We start from the raw sequence: 15683 nt of genomic DNA on the forward strand, positions 1-15683 counted from the left end.
CTCCTTCAGCCCCACAGCCCCCTGAGATATCTGCGCTCCTCTAATTCTGCCCTCTTGAGCATCCCTGATTATAATCACTCAACCATTGGTGGCCGTGCCTTCTGTTGCCTGGGCCCTAAGCTCTGGAATTCCCTGCCTAAACCTCTCCGCCTCGCTACCTCTCTTTCCTCCTTTAAGACGCTCCTTAAAACCTACCTCTTTGACCAAACTTTTGGTCACCTGCCCTAATTTATCCTTATGTGGCTCGGTGTCAAATTTTTTGTCTTATAATATTCCTGTGAAGCATCTTGGGACGTTTTACTACGTTAAAGGCGCTATATAAATACGAGTTGTTGGTGATTTACAAATTAAATCAGTTCAGTATGTTATGAATATACCGCCAGGTTTTCTTCTATGAAACCCTGAAGAGTTTTCAACTAACTGCTACACGCAACTGAAATTATACCCTATATAAATAAAAGGAGTTACAATAGAATAGAAAATGATGTCTGCTGTGCAACACTCATTGCCTACCTGTGAAGTACCAAGTACTGTGGTTTTTCTTGAACATAAAATCCCTTCCTTTTAACAAGTGTTTTTTCTTTTCCTCTAGTGGCTTCGTAGTGTTGTTGCACTTCAATGCAGCATATTCAAACATTTATCTGCTAAGCAGATGCCATTATTTTGGGACACTGAACACACTGAAAAGGCTGATATTAAGCCGTGCGTCACAGCCCAGTGTTCAGCAGACAGCTCTTTAAGCAGCGCGCATCAGACAGCTGGAAAGAAACCATCGTCCTCCCCTTCTCCGACATCATGCAATGTTACATGCACCTCAGGGACCAATAGCCAGAATTCTTCAGGTTCCTCTGTATCTCAGCAGCCCGGCGCTGCCATTGCACAGGAAGAAAATGCCCGTAGTTTATATCCAGAGACCTTGTGCAAGACATCAAGTAGTGGAACTTCTAATGGACCTTTGTCAGCAGAGGTAAAAGTAAATGGGCCTTTCCCATGCACCATTTCATCAGAACCGTCCAGGCAGCTGGCAGATTCACAGAGACCAAAGGGACCATTGACACAGGTGCCAAGCCAGATATCTGGACAAGCATGGCTGCATTCTCAGCTGAGACCAGCTACGCCACCGGCAGCCAGCAACCTCCAAAATCATTTTGTGGGAGCGCTTGTTAAATCGGAGAATGCAGGAGGACCTGTTTCATGCTTGCAGCGAATTCCTGTCAGTGTGACGAGTGTGCCCGCTTCTTTATCTACTTTGTGTGCCAGTTCTGAGATCACCAGCAGCTCACAGCTTAAGAGCACCGCCTCAATGCAGATTGCTGGGCGACCGACCACGTTTATGGCAAAGGTTGTTACGACATCCTCTGCTATATGCAGGGCTATTACTCCACCAAGAGCAGCGGTAGATAGTGTTTCAACAGTGTTGGGGCCTCCAAGAAACCTGATTTCATCAGCAGCTACAGGTGGGTGTCTTGTTTTTTGTTAACCAGCAAAATCTTATATTTTGTGAACAAAAACTTGTCTAAGTTTCAATCGCACAAAAAAGTTATTTTAAAAACATGTAGTTCAATTAATTTCATGACATTTGGGTAGTGTTGTCTATCAAGAAATATAGAAACATAGAAGATAGGAGCAGGAGTAGGCCATTCGGCCCCTCGAGCCTGCTCCGCCATTCGATGAGATCATGGCTGATCGTCCAAACTCAGTACCCTGTCCCTGCCTTCTCCCCGTATCCCTTGATACGGGAGACTTGAGTCAAGCTAAACCTTTGAAAAATCTAGGGCAATTACTGTTCATGATACCCATCCCGTCTATGATTGAGCAACACATGCATGAATATATCTACCTGACAATATTAATTTTCCAGTGCACGGGACCCTCCCCAGACACTCCTGTCATCAGTTACAGTGACAGGCTGCTTGCATCTCGAAGCAGCTCCAACCTCTTCTCAGACAGGTGTGGGAGCTAATCTGGAGTTGTCCGACCCCAGAAAAACACACTCCTGGCAGAATATGTGGTAGTATTGTGGTTTTCCAGTTTAATTGATGTGCTTGATGTTTCAAATTTTAGATTTGGTTGCAGGAAAAGATGCTTCTCGACTCCCAATGTAGGTTTACCGTGAGACTAGATTGTGAGCACAATGTACAGGAAACTTTGTGTTATCCGGAGGCTAAATGTCCGGCAAGCTCGAGCCACCGGCAAAAATCAGGAGCCGTTTCGTTAGGTTTTTTTCTTTTCGTTGCTTTTTTCTCAACAGTCAAGCTCTGCAAGGTCTGTAGCTAAGCAACAGCTTCGGCTAGAGACGCTACAGAGACGCTTGCCGACTGTTTAGAAGCTGTTGCTAAGCAACAGGGTTTGTTGATTCACACGGAGCTGAAAATCTCTATGTTTCAACATCAGCGCTGGTGTGTCCGGCAGTTTTGAGGGAACAGTAACAGCTCGGTCCCGTCGGTGCCGGATAGCGCACAGTTTCCTGTAGCTAAAAATCCTATTAATAAATATGGGAATTGCACTTTAGAACGATAAGAAGTCAGGCTACTTCAAACTTGATTCAAGTTTTCAGATTATAAAGAAAACGGTTGAATAGACTAGCTTTATAGGTTGGTTAAATCTTTGTGCAAGTAGTTTTTGGAATCCAGATTCAAGCACATTTTCTCAGCACACTAGCATTATATTTGGGAGTTGTTAAACTTGGCATGGAGAAGATTGTAGAACAAACACATGAGTTTTCCCAAATAAATAGTTTGGCAATCCTAGCAGTTGTCATTATCATTGTTTGAGTTCTTTAGCACTAACAGAACTTGTGATTTAAAAAAAAAAAGTCAAATAAAATGTTTCTTTGTGGTCTATTTGAATGTTGTCTGTAATTCAAGGACATTGCACTCTCATAGTGTTACATGATGTCTTTCACCTGCACAAGTAAGATAGAGTCAGACACTGGAGTGTTCAAAATAACATTAGGTTGGAAAGTTAGAATACCGGATGACTGACCTTCGATGGGCTAAATGGCCTTTTCTCATCCTTGAATCTCACCTGCAGAATCATGGCGTGCGGGGCCAGTTTCTTGACGGGTTATGTTGTGTTGAAGATAGGCACTGAACTTGAACGGCTTCTGTTCCAAAACTGGTTGTAACTAATATGTACTTTTTTTCATGAAAGGTAAAGTGAGTCCAACTGTGGTGTCCACCGGTGTGTCCGTGGGAAACAAACCAATTCCCTTAACTTCTCCATCAAACACTTCAGTTATGTTTGACCTTGCCAACTCTCTGCAGGCAGCTATGGAAGGAAGTGGAGGTAAATGTTTGAAAATTCCTCTGTGAGCTTATTTTCTCCAGTTGACTTACCATTTAGTAGATGGAAAGATTTGAGCTTTGGGTTACAAATGCATTACACATCATTCCTACCAATAGGCCCAAAACTTGTTGCAGAAATGTACAGTGCACATTTTCTTTTTAATTTTGACTGACCAGGTTTCTCCTTGGAAGCCTTCATTTAAGGGAGCAGCTGGTGTAATGGGCACACTTTGGTGACGTACCGTATAGAGTAATCTCCTTAAGGTGCCACCAGACACACACAACTTGGTACGTTGTGCGCGGATCATTTTCGGGTTTCAAAGTACCTATGCGAGTCCCCTCTGCCACCACTGAACTACAGAGAAATTATTTTTAGTATAAAACACTACAGGAAACGTTCTGGTATCCAGCACGGACGGGACCGACGTGGTGCCGGTTCATCAACAATTCCGGATAACCGAACGCTATAGTAAAAGATACGGAGCTCAGAGCTCCGTATAAAGCAGCAAACCCTGTTGCTTACAGCTTCAAAACAATCGGCACAAGTTGCAAGCGTCTCTAGCTTAGCAACAGCTTCAGCTACACCCTTGCACAGCAACAAATGGAGTAAAAAAGTAATAAAAGTTACCTGAACCAACTCCTGAATTTTGCCGGTGGATAGAGCGTTCCGGTTATTTAGGGGCCGGTTAATCGAAAGTTTCCAGTACTATGGTCTGAAACATCAGCCTGGTATAAATTTACTTCCCTGCTGCCCCCCCGCCCACATTGATTGATAGCAATGGAGGCATAACAAGGTATGTTTGAATGTTGGAAGCAGATGGAAGGTAAGAGATCAGCTCCTTGACTCTCCGATGCCTGCTCTATCGAGGGAGAAGGTGGAGACTTATACAGTTAATTTACTGTAAATCATGATAAATAGTGACTGGCTTTTAATTTCTTTAAACTGAATTTAGGGTTCAGGTGCCCTTCCAGTTCTGTTAGTGCCCCTGCTAACCTCGAGTCTGATTCCAGACACTAGTTGCTGTATGCCTGGGTGATCTGTTGCCACTTAATTAAACTCATCTAGGAGATACCTGAGTAACGTTGGCTGTTAAAATTTATATTTAAACTTGGATTTTGTATTTTTGATCGTTTGATTTTCGTGCAGCTGCTAGGCTGCCGTTATTTTAATAAGGTTTCTAATATTTAAGAATATGTCATTAGTGATTACAAAAATATCTGCAGGCACATTCTGCTTGTTTTCAAGTTCTGCCTATGGGAAGTCACGACATTGTTCTACTAACCTCAGTGTGGTCTTGTACTCAACTGGCTTGTTTTGTTTTTCTGTTTTAATTCAAACGATAGATGAATTTAGTTGTACCTGTACCAAGAGTCTGAGTCATTAATTAGCTCCACAAAGAAACTAAACTCGCATTTTAAACTGAGGAATTCTATGGGAAATATCTGCCAATGCTTATGTAGAGTTGCCTGTCCTCCATGTTCACGTTTTAAAATAAAATAGTACGCCAAATACGGTACCAAAACCAAATTTCATGTTGCAGCTTACGAATGGTTAATTTGGTGGGTGGGGGAATGAAAGAGAGAACGTTGTTTAGTAAGTGACCCATTCTATTCTTTTTTGTATTCAGGGTTGGTAATTATCAATTAAAATGACATGGGAGCACACTCATCTGTCATTGCACTGCAGGTTGGGAGGGGAGGGGAGAACTGCAATCTCCATCAAAAACATTCACAATTAACGATGTGTGCTTACAATTTAGATTACCTCAATAACTTAGTTTGGTCCTTCGCAATGGCAGCACCTTTAGCCTAAATTTTATATACAGATCGAGAGAGAGAGAGATATCTATCATGTGTTGGAGAGCTGTTAGAGAAACTTCAGATTGGTTTATTTCTTTTCCTTTTGTAGAGATTGAATTGAGTAAGCTTGATGAAAAGTTGATCCAGGTACTGGCTTGGCAGAGAATTCAGCAACTGTTTCCTCCCAAAGCATCCTCTTTACCATCTGTGCTCAGCACCTCAAAAACCCAGACGACTACTGCTACAACGCAGACTGAAGGTATGCATTTATTTTGCCACCTCTGTAACATCTCCCACTTCTGCTACTCCTTCAGCCCAGCTGTTGCTAAAACTCTTAGCCATGCCTTTGTCACCTTCGGACTCAACAATGCTCTTCTGGCCAGCATGCTATCCCTCCACCCTCTGTAAACTCCTGCTCATCCAAAACTCTGCTGCTCGTATCCTATCCAGCACCAATTCCCACTCACCAATCTCCCCTGTCCTCACTGAGCTACAATGGCTCACAGTCCCCGACACCTCAAACTTAAAATTCTCATCCATGTGTTTAAATCCCTTCATGGTCCCACCGCTCCCTATTTCTAATCTTCTCCAGCCCTCTGACCCTACCCCACTCTCTCTACCTCACGTGTGCATCCCTGCGCTCTGTCCGCCCCATCATTGGTGACCATGTTTTCAGCTGCCTACACTCCACGCTCTCGAATTACCTCCTTAAATACCCCTGCATCGCCACCTTTTAAGAGCCTCCTTTACACCCACCTCTTTGACCATGGTTTTGTTCATTCCTCCTAATATTTCCTTCCTTGGCACGGCATTCTTTTATAAAAATTAAACTTCTGTGAAGCGCCTTGGAAGTTTTTCTACGTTAAAGTGCTATATAACTGCACGTTGTTCTTGTAGTAGTAGTTGTTGTCATTCAGTACTATACAGCATTCAATTAGATTAAGTGTTCCCTTATTTCTCCCCCACTCCACCCCTAAGAGATGGGATAGAATTGTGTCAATGTTTAGTAAATTACACACCAGTTTCAATATGCTTTCCTGAGTAGCTCATGAGTAATTTGGTGCCACATTTTTTCTTCTTCCTCCACCCAACACCACCTCAAATCTCTGGAGAATCCTGAAATGACGCTCGTCTTTCAGGTGCATTCTGTTCTCCTCTGTAAAATATTCCAATAGATATTATTCAGGTATGGGATTAGTAACCCAGAGGTTGAATTCAAATCCCACCCTGGGAAGTTGTGAACTTGATTGTCAATGAATCTGGTCATTTATGGGCTGGCTGCAGGGAAAAATGACCAAGCTGCTGACTTGCAATAGAAACCCAAATGGGAACACTCTCCTTCCAACCTGGTCTGGCCTACATGTGACTCTAGTTAAGACTACAGGAAACTTTGTTATATCCGGCACCGATGGGACCGAGCTGTTGCTGATCTATCAAAACTGCCGGACATACAAAGTTAATGTTGAAGCATACGGAGGTTTTCATCTCCGTATCTGACAACAAACACTGTTGCTTAGCAACAGCTTGTAAACAGTCGGCCCCGTACCTTGGAAGCGTCTCTGTAGCTTAGCAACAGCTTCAGAGAGACTTTCCAGAGCCCGACTGTTGAAAACAAAGCCACGAGAAGAAAAAAAACCTAACCAAATGGCTCCTGATTTCTGCCGGTAGATCGAGGTTTCCGGACATACAACCTCCGGATAAACCAAAGTTTCCTGTACATGGTTGACTCTTGGTGCCCTCCTGAAGTGGCCTGGCCAGTCACTGATTGATTGGTACAATACCCATCAGTGAAAACAGGAGTAAGCAATAAATGTAACCTTGCCAGCATCACCCACGGAGCAGATGCAAATTTACCTACATTTGCTGTGCTTGCTAAGTATCGTCAGTTACTAATTATAATAAAATTGAGAGTTTTCAAATGAATATCTTTGAATTTGGCAAGTGTTTCATGATCCAGCACAAAGGCCAAAACTGCATTTTCTCTATGAATAATTTCCTTTTCTTTTTTTCTTTCTAGTCCCAGCGAAAGAGGTTCAGGCACGAGCGGTGTTTTATCCCCTTACGGGTAAAGGCCAAGCTGTTAGTATGTGCTACAGAACACTTTACATAGGAACAGGTAAGAAATGAATTGCCTGAAATAGTTACCGGAAAGTGGCATGCCTTGCTAGTGGCTGATAATTGCAGTACAGACTGATCTGTGCTTTTTTTCTTTAATTCATTCACGAGATGTGGGCGTCACTGGCAAGGCCAGTGTGTATTGCCCATCCCTAATTACCCTTGAGAAGGTGGTGGTGAGCCGCCCCCTTGAATCGCTGCAATCTGTGTGGTGAAGGTACTCCCACAGTGCCGTTAGGGAGTTCCAGGATTTTGACCCAGCGACGATGAAGGAACGGCGATATATTTCCAAGTCGGGATGTTGACCTGACTTCTCCATTTTACCAGGTGCCCTTTGTAACATTATCTGAAGTCCGTTGGTTAATAAGTGCACTCAAAATGTGGAGAGGAAACTTACTGTTGCTATTCCCACCCCCACCAAAAAAAAAAGTTTATCTGGTTTAATATGAAGAGACAAACGTTTGACAAATAAATATGTTTTAAGGCAATAGTCTACCAAACCCAAAATCATGCTGTTTTATTGGATGTTCAAAACAAAGTCTGTGAATAGTAGGTTACTCCCAACTGTAAAGACCAAACTAATGAGTCTCAGAAAATGTCTGCAGTGTTCGGAGGCACACCTTAACTTGATACCATTTGGCTCAGGTGAACTACAGTCAAATTAAGTAAGAAAGTGCCTGGAGAAACTGATAATCGTGTCAGAAAAATCAATGAAATGTGCTTTACCTTTGCAACACTTTGGTTTGAGCAGATGCAGTTCATCTGGTTTACCTAATTTACCCAAATTAAGCATATCCAATATAAGTGGGATATGCTTTTAATAACTAATTGATCTGCCAGTCTTTGGACATATTACATACATTCTCCACTCTTTCTTGTTGTTAAGCTTCTTGAACTACCGTTTTTTGTTCTGAACTTCAATTTTTCCGTTACTGCTCATTCTGTAACTTGTAAATTCGCTGCTTCTAATTTGCTGTTTAAATGTTCCCCCTTTTATTTAATTTTGCAGCCCTGGTAGAGCTGAGGGGGAAGTGATTCCGAACTTCGGTGTTCAGTCACGCTAGGATGGGAGGAAAGGTTTAGCTTGGGCTGCGGAGCGAGGCCGAGAGACCTTGATGTGGAGTCGTATTGGTTGTGAGATTTGTGTCGGGAAGAGCAGACAGGCTGAGCCAATCGGGAGCTGGCCATGTGGGAGGGAAAAAAAGATAGAAGTGCAGAAACTAATCAAAAAGTAGGAAAATAGGGTAAAACTAGTGAGAAGTATGGACAGTTGCAAAAAAAAAAAACGCACTGTGTTCGCATTGACTGTGATGACTACACATTGGAAGGGACAAATTAGTAATGTTGGAGGCACTCTAATCATACAATACATTGAGATGCAAACTTTTTAACATGGATAGATTGGGTGCAAATGGTTCCATGGTGTGTTTATTTTTTTTTAAAGTAACCACATTGGTCACTGAATCTGCAGCTTTGTTCATGGTACTGGTATTCCTTAATGTTCCAAGTAATTTGAGGGCATACAGTAAATTGCACACTGACTATTGTAACTCAGATTTATTTTCTTGGTTTTTTTTTCAGGTGCTGACATGGATGTGTGCCTTACAAATTATGGACATTGTAATTATGTTTCAGGCAAACATGCCTGCATATTCTATGATGAGGTAAGGTTCATGAGTCTGAATGCTATCCTCTCTCTGATTGGGGGGGGTGGGGGGGGGGAAAAATTGGTAAATGTGCAGTTTACATCGGGGATGTACCTTCATGAGTATACAGGATGGGGATACAAATGGGACAACATTGCAAATTGCTTGAAAACGTTGTGTGATTGTAGTGCTTGCTGAGTTGGCAGCAAGCTCTATATATGCTACCTGATTTCATGCTAATGCTATTTAATATAATTGGGTTTCCACAGTTTAGTTATAAACACAAAAAATAGGAGCAGGAGTAGGCCATTCGGCCCCTCGAGCCTGCTCTGCCATTCAATGAGATCATGGCTGATCTTCTGCCTCAACTCCACTTTCCCGCACTATCCCAGTTCCCTTGATTCCCTTATATATACCTAACGGCTGCCTTACATCTACAGTTCTTTATATTATCGAGGAAAAATCAGAGGTTCTGGTTGCAAATTAAAAGAACTGTATTTAGAAGAACCTTTGCTGGCTGAGGAATGCACTCCAGCTATCTCGATGACTGGTGCTGTATACTCATGAAGGTACAGCTAATTGCTCAACCTCTACACTCGGTGCTGCTGTTTTAGCAATCTAAATCTAAGCCAGCTATTTGCTTCAGAATAACAATTCACCTTGATGCAACAGGATAACATTTGAAGTATAATGGGTTACAAAATTTAATGTAGAAAATGCGGTTTCAAAGTTGCACGTACAGGAAACTTTGGAGAGCATAATTAACTTAAGTATAATACTGATGTGCTAAACCCTAACTGATTAGGATCTGCAATTTGGCTACTTCCAAGGCGGTTGAAAAGAGCCGGATATATTTGGTAATCGATGTCTTAGGGGAAAACAGGATTAACTGGCAGCAAAATGTAAGTAATACCAGGCCAAAAGAATTGGCTAAGTGCTCAGTGGTAAAATACTGTCAAGGAATATATTAGTGATAGAGACTCACCAATAGAATGAAATTGCACAACCTGTCACACTGAGCAAGAAATTTGCAACCAAATGGGACAAAGGGAAACCCATAATTATCCTTTAAGATACTGGAGTGTAACTGTCATGGGAAGAATCACAAAGACACTTGGGGAGTGCAACAAATTATTGTCTGTCTTGTGTATTTCATAGCACAGAAGAAAATAAAAGTGCTCATTGTAGATTGCAATCATATCCGTTTTATAAAGTTACTTTTATTCTACACTCACCAGAATGGACTCCATATAATTAATGGAAGAAAGGAGATTTTTTGACTTTCAAAAAACTAAATAGTTTATAGTGTGTATATATAATATATACATATGAGTTTTTGGAGGTGAAGAACTTGTTTGTATCTTTTGATTTTTGTAAATTGTTATTGATAGAGGTGATGTTTCTGTTTAAGGGACATGTAATTAACTCCAAGTATTTGCTGTGGTCTCTTGCACTGTGCAGCAGACCAGGTGGTAATTGATAGCTCATTAACCATACCTGTAATAAGAGCATATAGTTATGATAGATTTGAGCAAGTAGAGTTCAGTATTTTGAGAGTGTAATTAGTGAAAGATCCGTAAATCAGTAACAAGGGGCATAAAGTTAGAATTTGTCTTCGAATCATAAAGGGAGAAATTATGGCCCAGAATTTGTGGTCAGCGGTAAAACAAAGGCATTTGCCGCTGGCCCCGAAGTAAGCTTCGCACAAAGATCTCGCGATCTCTGTGTCAAAGTTCAGGTTTTCTGATGCGTAGTTCAAATCAAATGGGGATCCCCTTGTGCGAGCTGCTGTGATGGCAACAAGCTATCTAAGCAGCCAATCTAAATGCAGAATTCTCGCAGACAGCGAACAAGGACGTAAGTTCTTAAAATTCTAATTTTTTAAAAATGTTAGAGAGCAAAACAAAGATTGGAGCTCTCACATGGGAAAAGGCAAACCTGGAATAAAGATGAGAATTTTTTTTAATTAAGATTTTTTTCTTTAAGTTTCTTAAATTTAAATTTTGATAAAAATGGTTAAATTTGACACTGCACAAAATTAAAATTCGTTTTTCAGGGCCATAACCTTTGTTTAGCAGTCAAGACGCTGTTGAAACCCCAGTTACACCTAATCTCTCTGGGTCTAACTTTTAGTGAGGATTTTAACGGCGGTATTACTGCGGAAGAGCCAAAGTTTTCTTTGGTTTCCCTGATTTGAGAAATGACACTGATTGCCGGCGTTGTGGTGGGTGGGGCACAGTGCAGCCTGTGGTGGAGCAGTGAATGACAGACTGCAACTTCGGGATTTGGCGCAGGCGGAAATCCTGAAGTTGTGGTCAGTTTCAAAGGCGGCATGCCGGCGAACGCTGCCAGTTTGCCGTCTTCCGGGCCCATAAGTTTTGGGCAAAGGGTTATTAGAATATGGCGTGTATTTCACCCAAATGGCTATTGAAGCCAAATCAATTAAGATATTATAAATAGTTGAAGAAAAATATTAAGTTACAGGGAAAGGGGAGGGAAACGAGATTAGAGTAGATTACTCCAGTGGGGAGCTAGCACTGGCACAGGTATGAGGGACAAAATGGCCTCCTATGCTGAAATTTTTATCATATCCTAGTGTGTAAATGAGAGTGTCAGTCTTGGGGAACACGTGTTGGCCATTTCTGAGGTTGACCCAAGCTCCAAAATTGTTTTCTGTTTTTTGGTGGGGGAGGGGTCATGGGGGACGTCCAATGAAGACTGGTCTGCGATGCAAAAATGCAGTATTGATGACACATTAAATCTCCAGACCCTCTACTTACTTAATTGCTGGTTATCATTTTGTTTGAGTAGAGATGTATGGTTATTACGCTCAGTAAATATCCAATTTACAATGTTCCACCAAAGTTCAAGTAAGGTAAATATGAGCTGATGAACTGATGTAGTTCGCTACTGTAAATGCGCAGCTTATAAGATCCCATTCCTGTAGTAGCTTGACTTTTTTTTCTTTTAAATAGACAAAAGACACAAGGTTAGTGGAATCCAGGGATTCGGGTGATGTTCTAATATCACTATAGTTGCCCTGTGTCTGCCAGTGATCTTTGTCTTGAATTTCGTCAGAATATTTTCTGCTAAAGCTACTTTAACTTGCTTCCCAGTGACTAGCTGTTTGCATGGCAGCCTATGTGTGTAAGTGCAATGAGAATACTTCGTTTAAAAAAAATAAAAGTAAGCGGAAAGACTGGATATGAACAGGAACACTTCATGGAGAACAAATTTGAATTAAGCATTCAGTGGGGATAAAATGTAAAAATTTACTGTCAGTGTTGATGAGTCTTTTTCCTGGTGTCGCACTTTAACTGTTAAATAAAGTTGCAAATGAAAGAGTAATAACAATCAGGACTGATGTCTGACTTGAAAGTGTCGTTCACCTTGTAGCCAGCAGTGTAGAATTACTCGTTTTGTTCGAGCGGAGGAAATTAAAGCTCATAATATACCATTTATAGTGCATTACATCTGGGATGTAGATAAGTAAAGCAGTTCTTGTGATATACCTATCAATTCCTCCAATAAAAGGCGAAGAGTTACGAAGGTGACTAAAGGTTTTTATTGACTAAATAACAGAGCCCACTCTCGTGGGTGATCCGATCCAAGCAGGAGGAATACCAGTCAGTCGCTCACCTTTATACCTGGCCTGGTGGGTGGAGCCAAGGCGGAGTCGGCAGTGGTCATCCCAGGTATAGCAGTGTGGCAAGAGGCGACCTCGTACCGTGATACAATAGTGGTCAGTGATACAGTTATAACGAACAGTGGTGAACAGTGCTAACTACTAACAGTGATACGATAGTGAACGTGGTTTACCACATTCACCCCTTGTTTAGAATTAAGTCCGGCAGGGTGAAGTGTACTACCAATTCTGGTAGGTCAGTCTGTCCGGAGGCTTCGTAAGCCTCTCCGATCGCCGCAGCGGTGGTGTTGCCTTATCCGGTGCTGGTGCCTTATCCGGTGTTGATGCTGGTGTTTGCGTGGTCGGCGAGGGCTCGTGGGGTTCCGGCATGCCGTCTACCTGGGCTGGGGTTGGGGGGGGTGGTGGCGGTGTTTCCGGATCGGCTGAGGGTGCGAGGTCTCGTAGGGAGACAGTGTCCTCCCGCCCGTCTGGGTACGCCACGTAGGCGTACTGGGGGTTGGCGTGCAGGAGGTTCACCCTCTCGACCAGGGGGTCCGTTTTATGGGCCCTCACGTGTTTCCGCAGCCAGACCGGCCCTGGGGCGGTCAGCCAGGTTGGTAGAGTGGTTCCCGTAGTCGACTTCCTGGGGAAAACGAACATTCGTTCATGGGGGGTGGTGTTAGTGGCCGTGCAAAGTAATGACCGGATGGAGTGCAGCGCTGTCGGGAGGACTTCTTGCCAGCGGGAGGTTGGGAGGCCCTTAGACTTTAAGGCTAAGAGGACGGCCTTCCATACCGTCGCGTTCTCTCTTTCCACCTGACCGTTACCTCTGGGGTTGTAGCTGGTGGTCCTGCTTGCTGCAATACCTCTCTCTAGGAGGAATTGCCGGAGTTCCTCGCTCATGAAGGAGGAGCCCCGGTCGCTGTGTATATAGTTCGGGAACCCGAACAAGGCGAAGAGGGCATTCAGGCACTTAATGACCGTGCTACTGGTCATGTCGGGGCAGGGGAAGGCAAAGGGGAAACGGGAGTACTCATCAACGATGTTGAGGAAGTACACATTACGGTCAGAGGACGGGAGGGGCCCCTTAAAGTCGATGCTCAGGCGCTCGAAGGGGCGGGTGGCCTTGATCAGGCTTGCTCGGTCCGGCCTATAGAAGTGCGGTTTGCACTCCGCACAGGTCTGGCAGTTCCTGGTCATGGTCCTGACCTCCTCGATGGAGTAGGTCAGGTTGCGGGCCTTAATGAAATGGTAGAGTCTGGTGACTCCGGGGTGGCAGAGCTGGTCGTGGAGGGTCTGAAGCCTATCGATATGCGCGCTGGCGCATGTCATTCGTGAAAGGGCATCAGGGGATTCGTTCAGCTTGCCTGGCCGGTACAAGATCTCATAATCGTAGGTGGAGAGCTCGATTCTCCATCTCAAAATCTTGTCATTCTTGATTTTGCCCTTCAGCTTGTTATTAAACATGAAAGCCACCGAACGCTGGTCGGTGAGGAGGGTAAATCGTTTGCCTGCCAGGTAGTGCCTCCAGCGCCGTACTGCCTCCACGATCGCCTGGGCCTCTTTCTCGACCGACGAATGTCGGATCTCGGGGCCCTGTAGGGTCCTTGAGAAGAAGGCCACTGGCCTCCCCTCCTGGTTTAGGGTGGCGGCTAAGGCGAAGTCGGATGCGTCGCTCTCCACCTGGAAGGGGATGGACTCGTCCACTGCGTGCATCGTGGCCTTGGCTATGTCTCCCTTAATGAGGGAGAAGGCCGTGCACGCCTCCTCCGTGAGGGGGAAGGAAGTGGCTTTCAGGAGGGGTCTGGCTTTGTCCGCGTAATTGGGTACCCATTGGGCATAGTAGGCGAAAAGCCCCAGGGTTCTCCTAAGTGCTTTAGGGCAGTGGGGGAGGGGTAGCTCCATGAGGGGGCGCATTCTTTCTGGGTCGGGGCCGATGATTCCGTTCTCCACTACGCAGCCGAGGATGGCAAGGCGCGTGGTGTTAAACACGCATTTCTCCTTATTGTAGGTGAGGTTCAGCCGTTGGGCCGTACGGAGGAATTTCTCCAGATTCGCGTCATGTTCCTGCCGGTCGCGGCCGCAGATAGTGACGTTATCTAGGTAGGGGAATGTAGCCTGCAGTTCGTTCTGGTCAACCATCTGGTCCATCTCCCTTTGGAAGACCGAGACCCCATTAGTGACACCGAAGGGGACCCTAAGGAAGTGGTATAGGCGCCCATTCGCCTCGAAGGCGGTATACTGGCGGTCCTCAGGGTGGATAGGGAGTTGGTGGTAGGCCGACTTCAGGTCGATGGTCGAGAATACTTTATACTGTGCAATCTGATTGACCATGTCAGATATGCGGGGGAGGGGGTATGCGTCCAGCTGGGTATATCTGTTTATGGTCTGGCTGTAGTCGATGACCAGGCGGTTTTTATCGCCGGTCTTTACGACTACGACCTGGGCACGCCAGGGGCTGCTGCTCCCCTCGATAATGCCCTCTTTCAGGAGGCGCCGCACCTCAGAGCTAATGAAGGCTCTGTCCCCGGCGCTATACCGCCTGCTCTTGGTAGCGACGGGTTTGCAGTCAGGGGTAAGGTTAGCAAACAGAGAGGGTGGCGGGACCTTGAGGGTGGAGAGGCTGCAGGTGTTACGCGGTGGGCGGTTTAACGTTTGCTGGTTGTTGACTGTGAGTGGGGGGAGGGGTCCACCGTATGCTAGGGTTACGCTTTGGAGGTGGGATTGGAAGTCCAGCCCTAGTAGGACGGCAGCGCAGAGATGGGGGAGGACGAGGAGTTTAAAGTTTTTATACTCCGTGCCCTTAACCGACAGGGTCACGACACAGTAGCCGCTGATGTCCGTGGCATGGGACCTCGATGCCATCGAGATTCGGCTGCGCGTTGGTAGGACAGAGAGGGAGTAGTGGCTCACCGTGTCTGGGTGGATGAAGCTCTCCGTGCTTCCGCTGTCGAACAGGCAGGTCGTGGCGTGGCCGTTCACTTTGATGTCCATCATTGACTTGGACAGATGGTGCGGGCGGGCTTGGTCCAGGGTGACGGAAGCTAGTGTGTAGCTGAGCGAGTCGTTGTCATCTGCGGGCGAGGCGGTCGGGCGTGGTGAGTAAAATGGCGTCTCCCACGAGGTAGGGCAAAATGACGGAGAAGATGGCTGCCCCCGTAGCTCACATGAGGCACTATTGGGGTCGGTTGCCTTAATCAAAGATGGCCG

The 15683-nt window shown here is 44.8% G+C and overlaps 1 protein-coding gene across 1 annotated transcript in view; it reads left to right on the forward strand.

The window, feature by feature from the left end:
* Nucleotides 1-15683, forward strand: part of phf12b (PHD finger protein 12b) — a 73304-nt gene that overhangs the window by 53701 nt on the left and 3920 nt on the right. The window contains exons 9-13 of the mRNA XM_085965012.1: nt 593-1457; nt 3154-3288; nt 5197-5346; nt 7105-7203; nt 8784-8866. Of these exons, the coding sequence (XP_085821138.1) occupies nt 593-1457; nt 3154-3288; nt 5197-5346; nt 7105-7203; nt 8784-8866 (1332 nt within the window). The remainder of the gene's footprint in view (nt 1-592; nt 1458-3153; nt 3289-5196; nt 5347-7104; nt 7204-8783; nt 8867-15683) is intronic.

Source organism: Somniosus microcephalus, chromosome 22 (genome assembly GCF_052327205.1).
Source record: "Somniosus microcephalus isolate GS21.2 chromosome 22, FLI_Smic_1.0, whole genome shotgun sequence".
Taxonomy (NCBI): domain Eukaryota; kingdom Metazoa; phylum Chordata; class Chondrichthyes; order Squaliformes; family Somniosidae; genus Somniosus; species Somniosus microcephalus.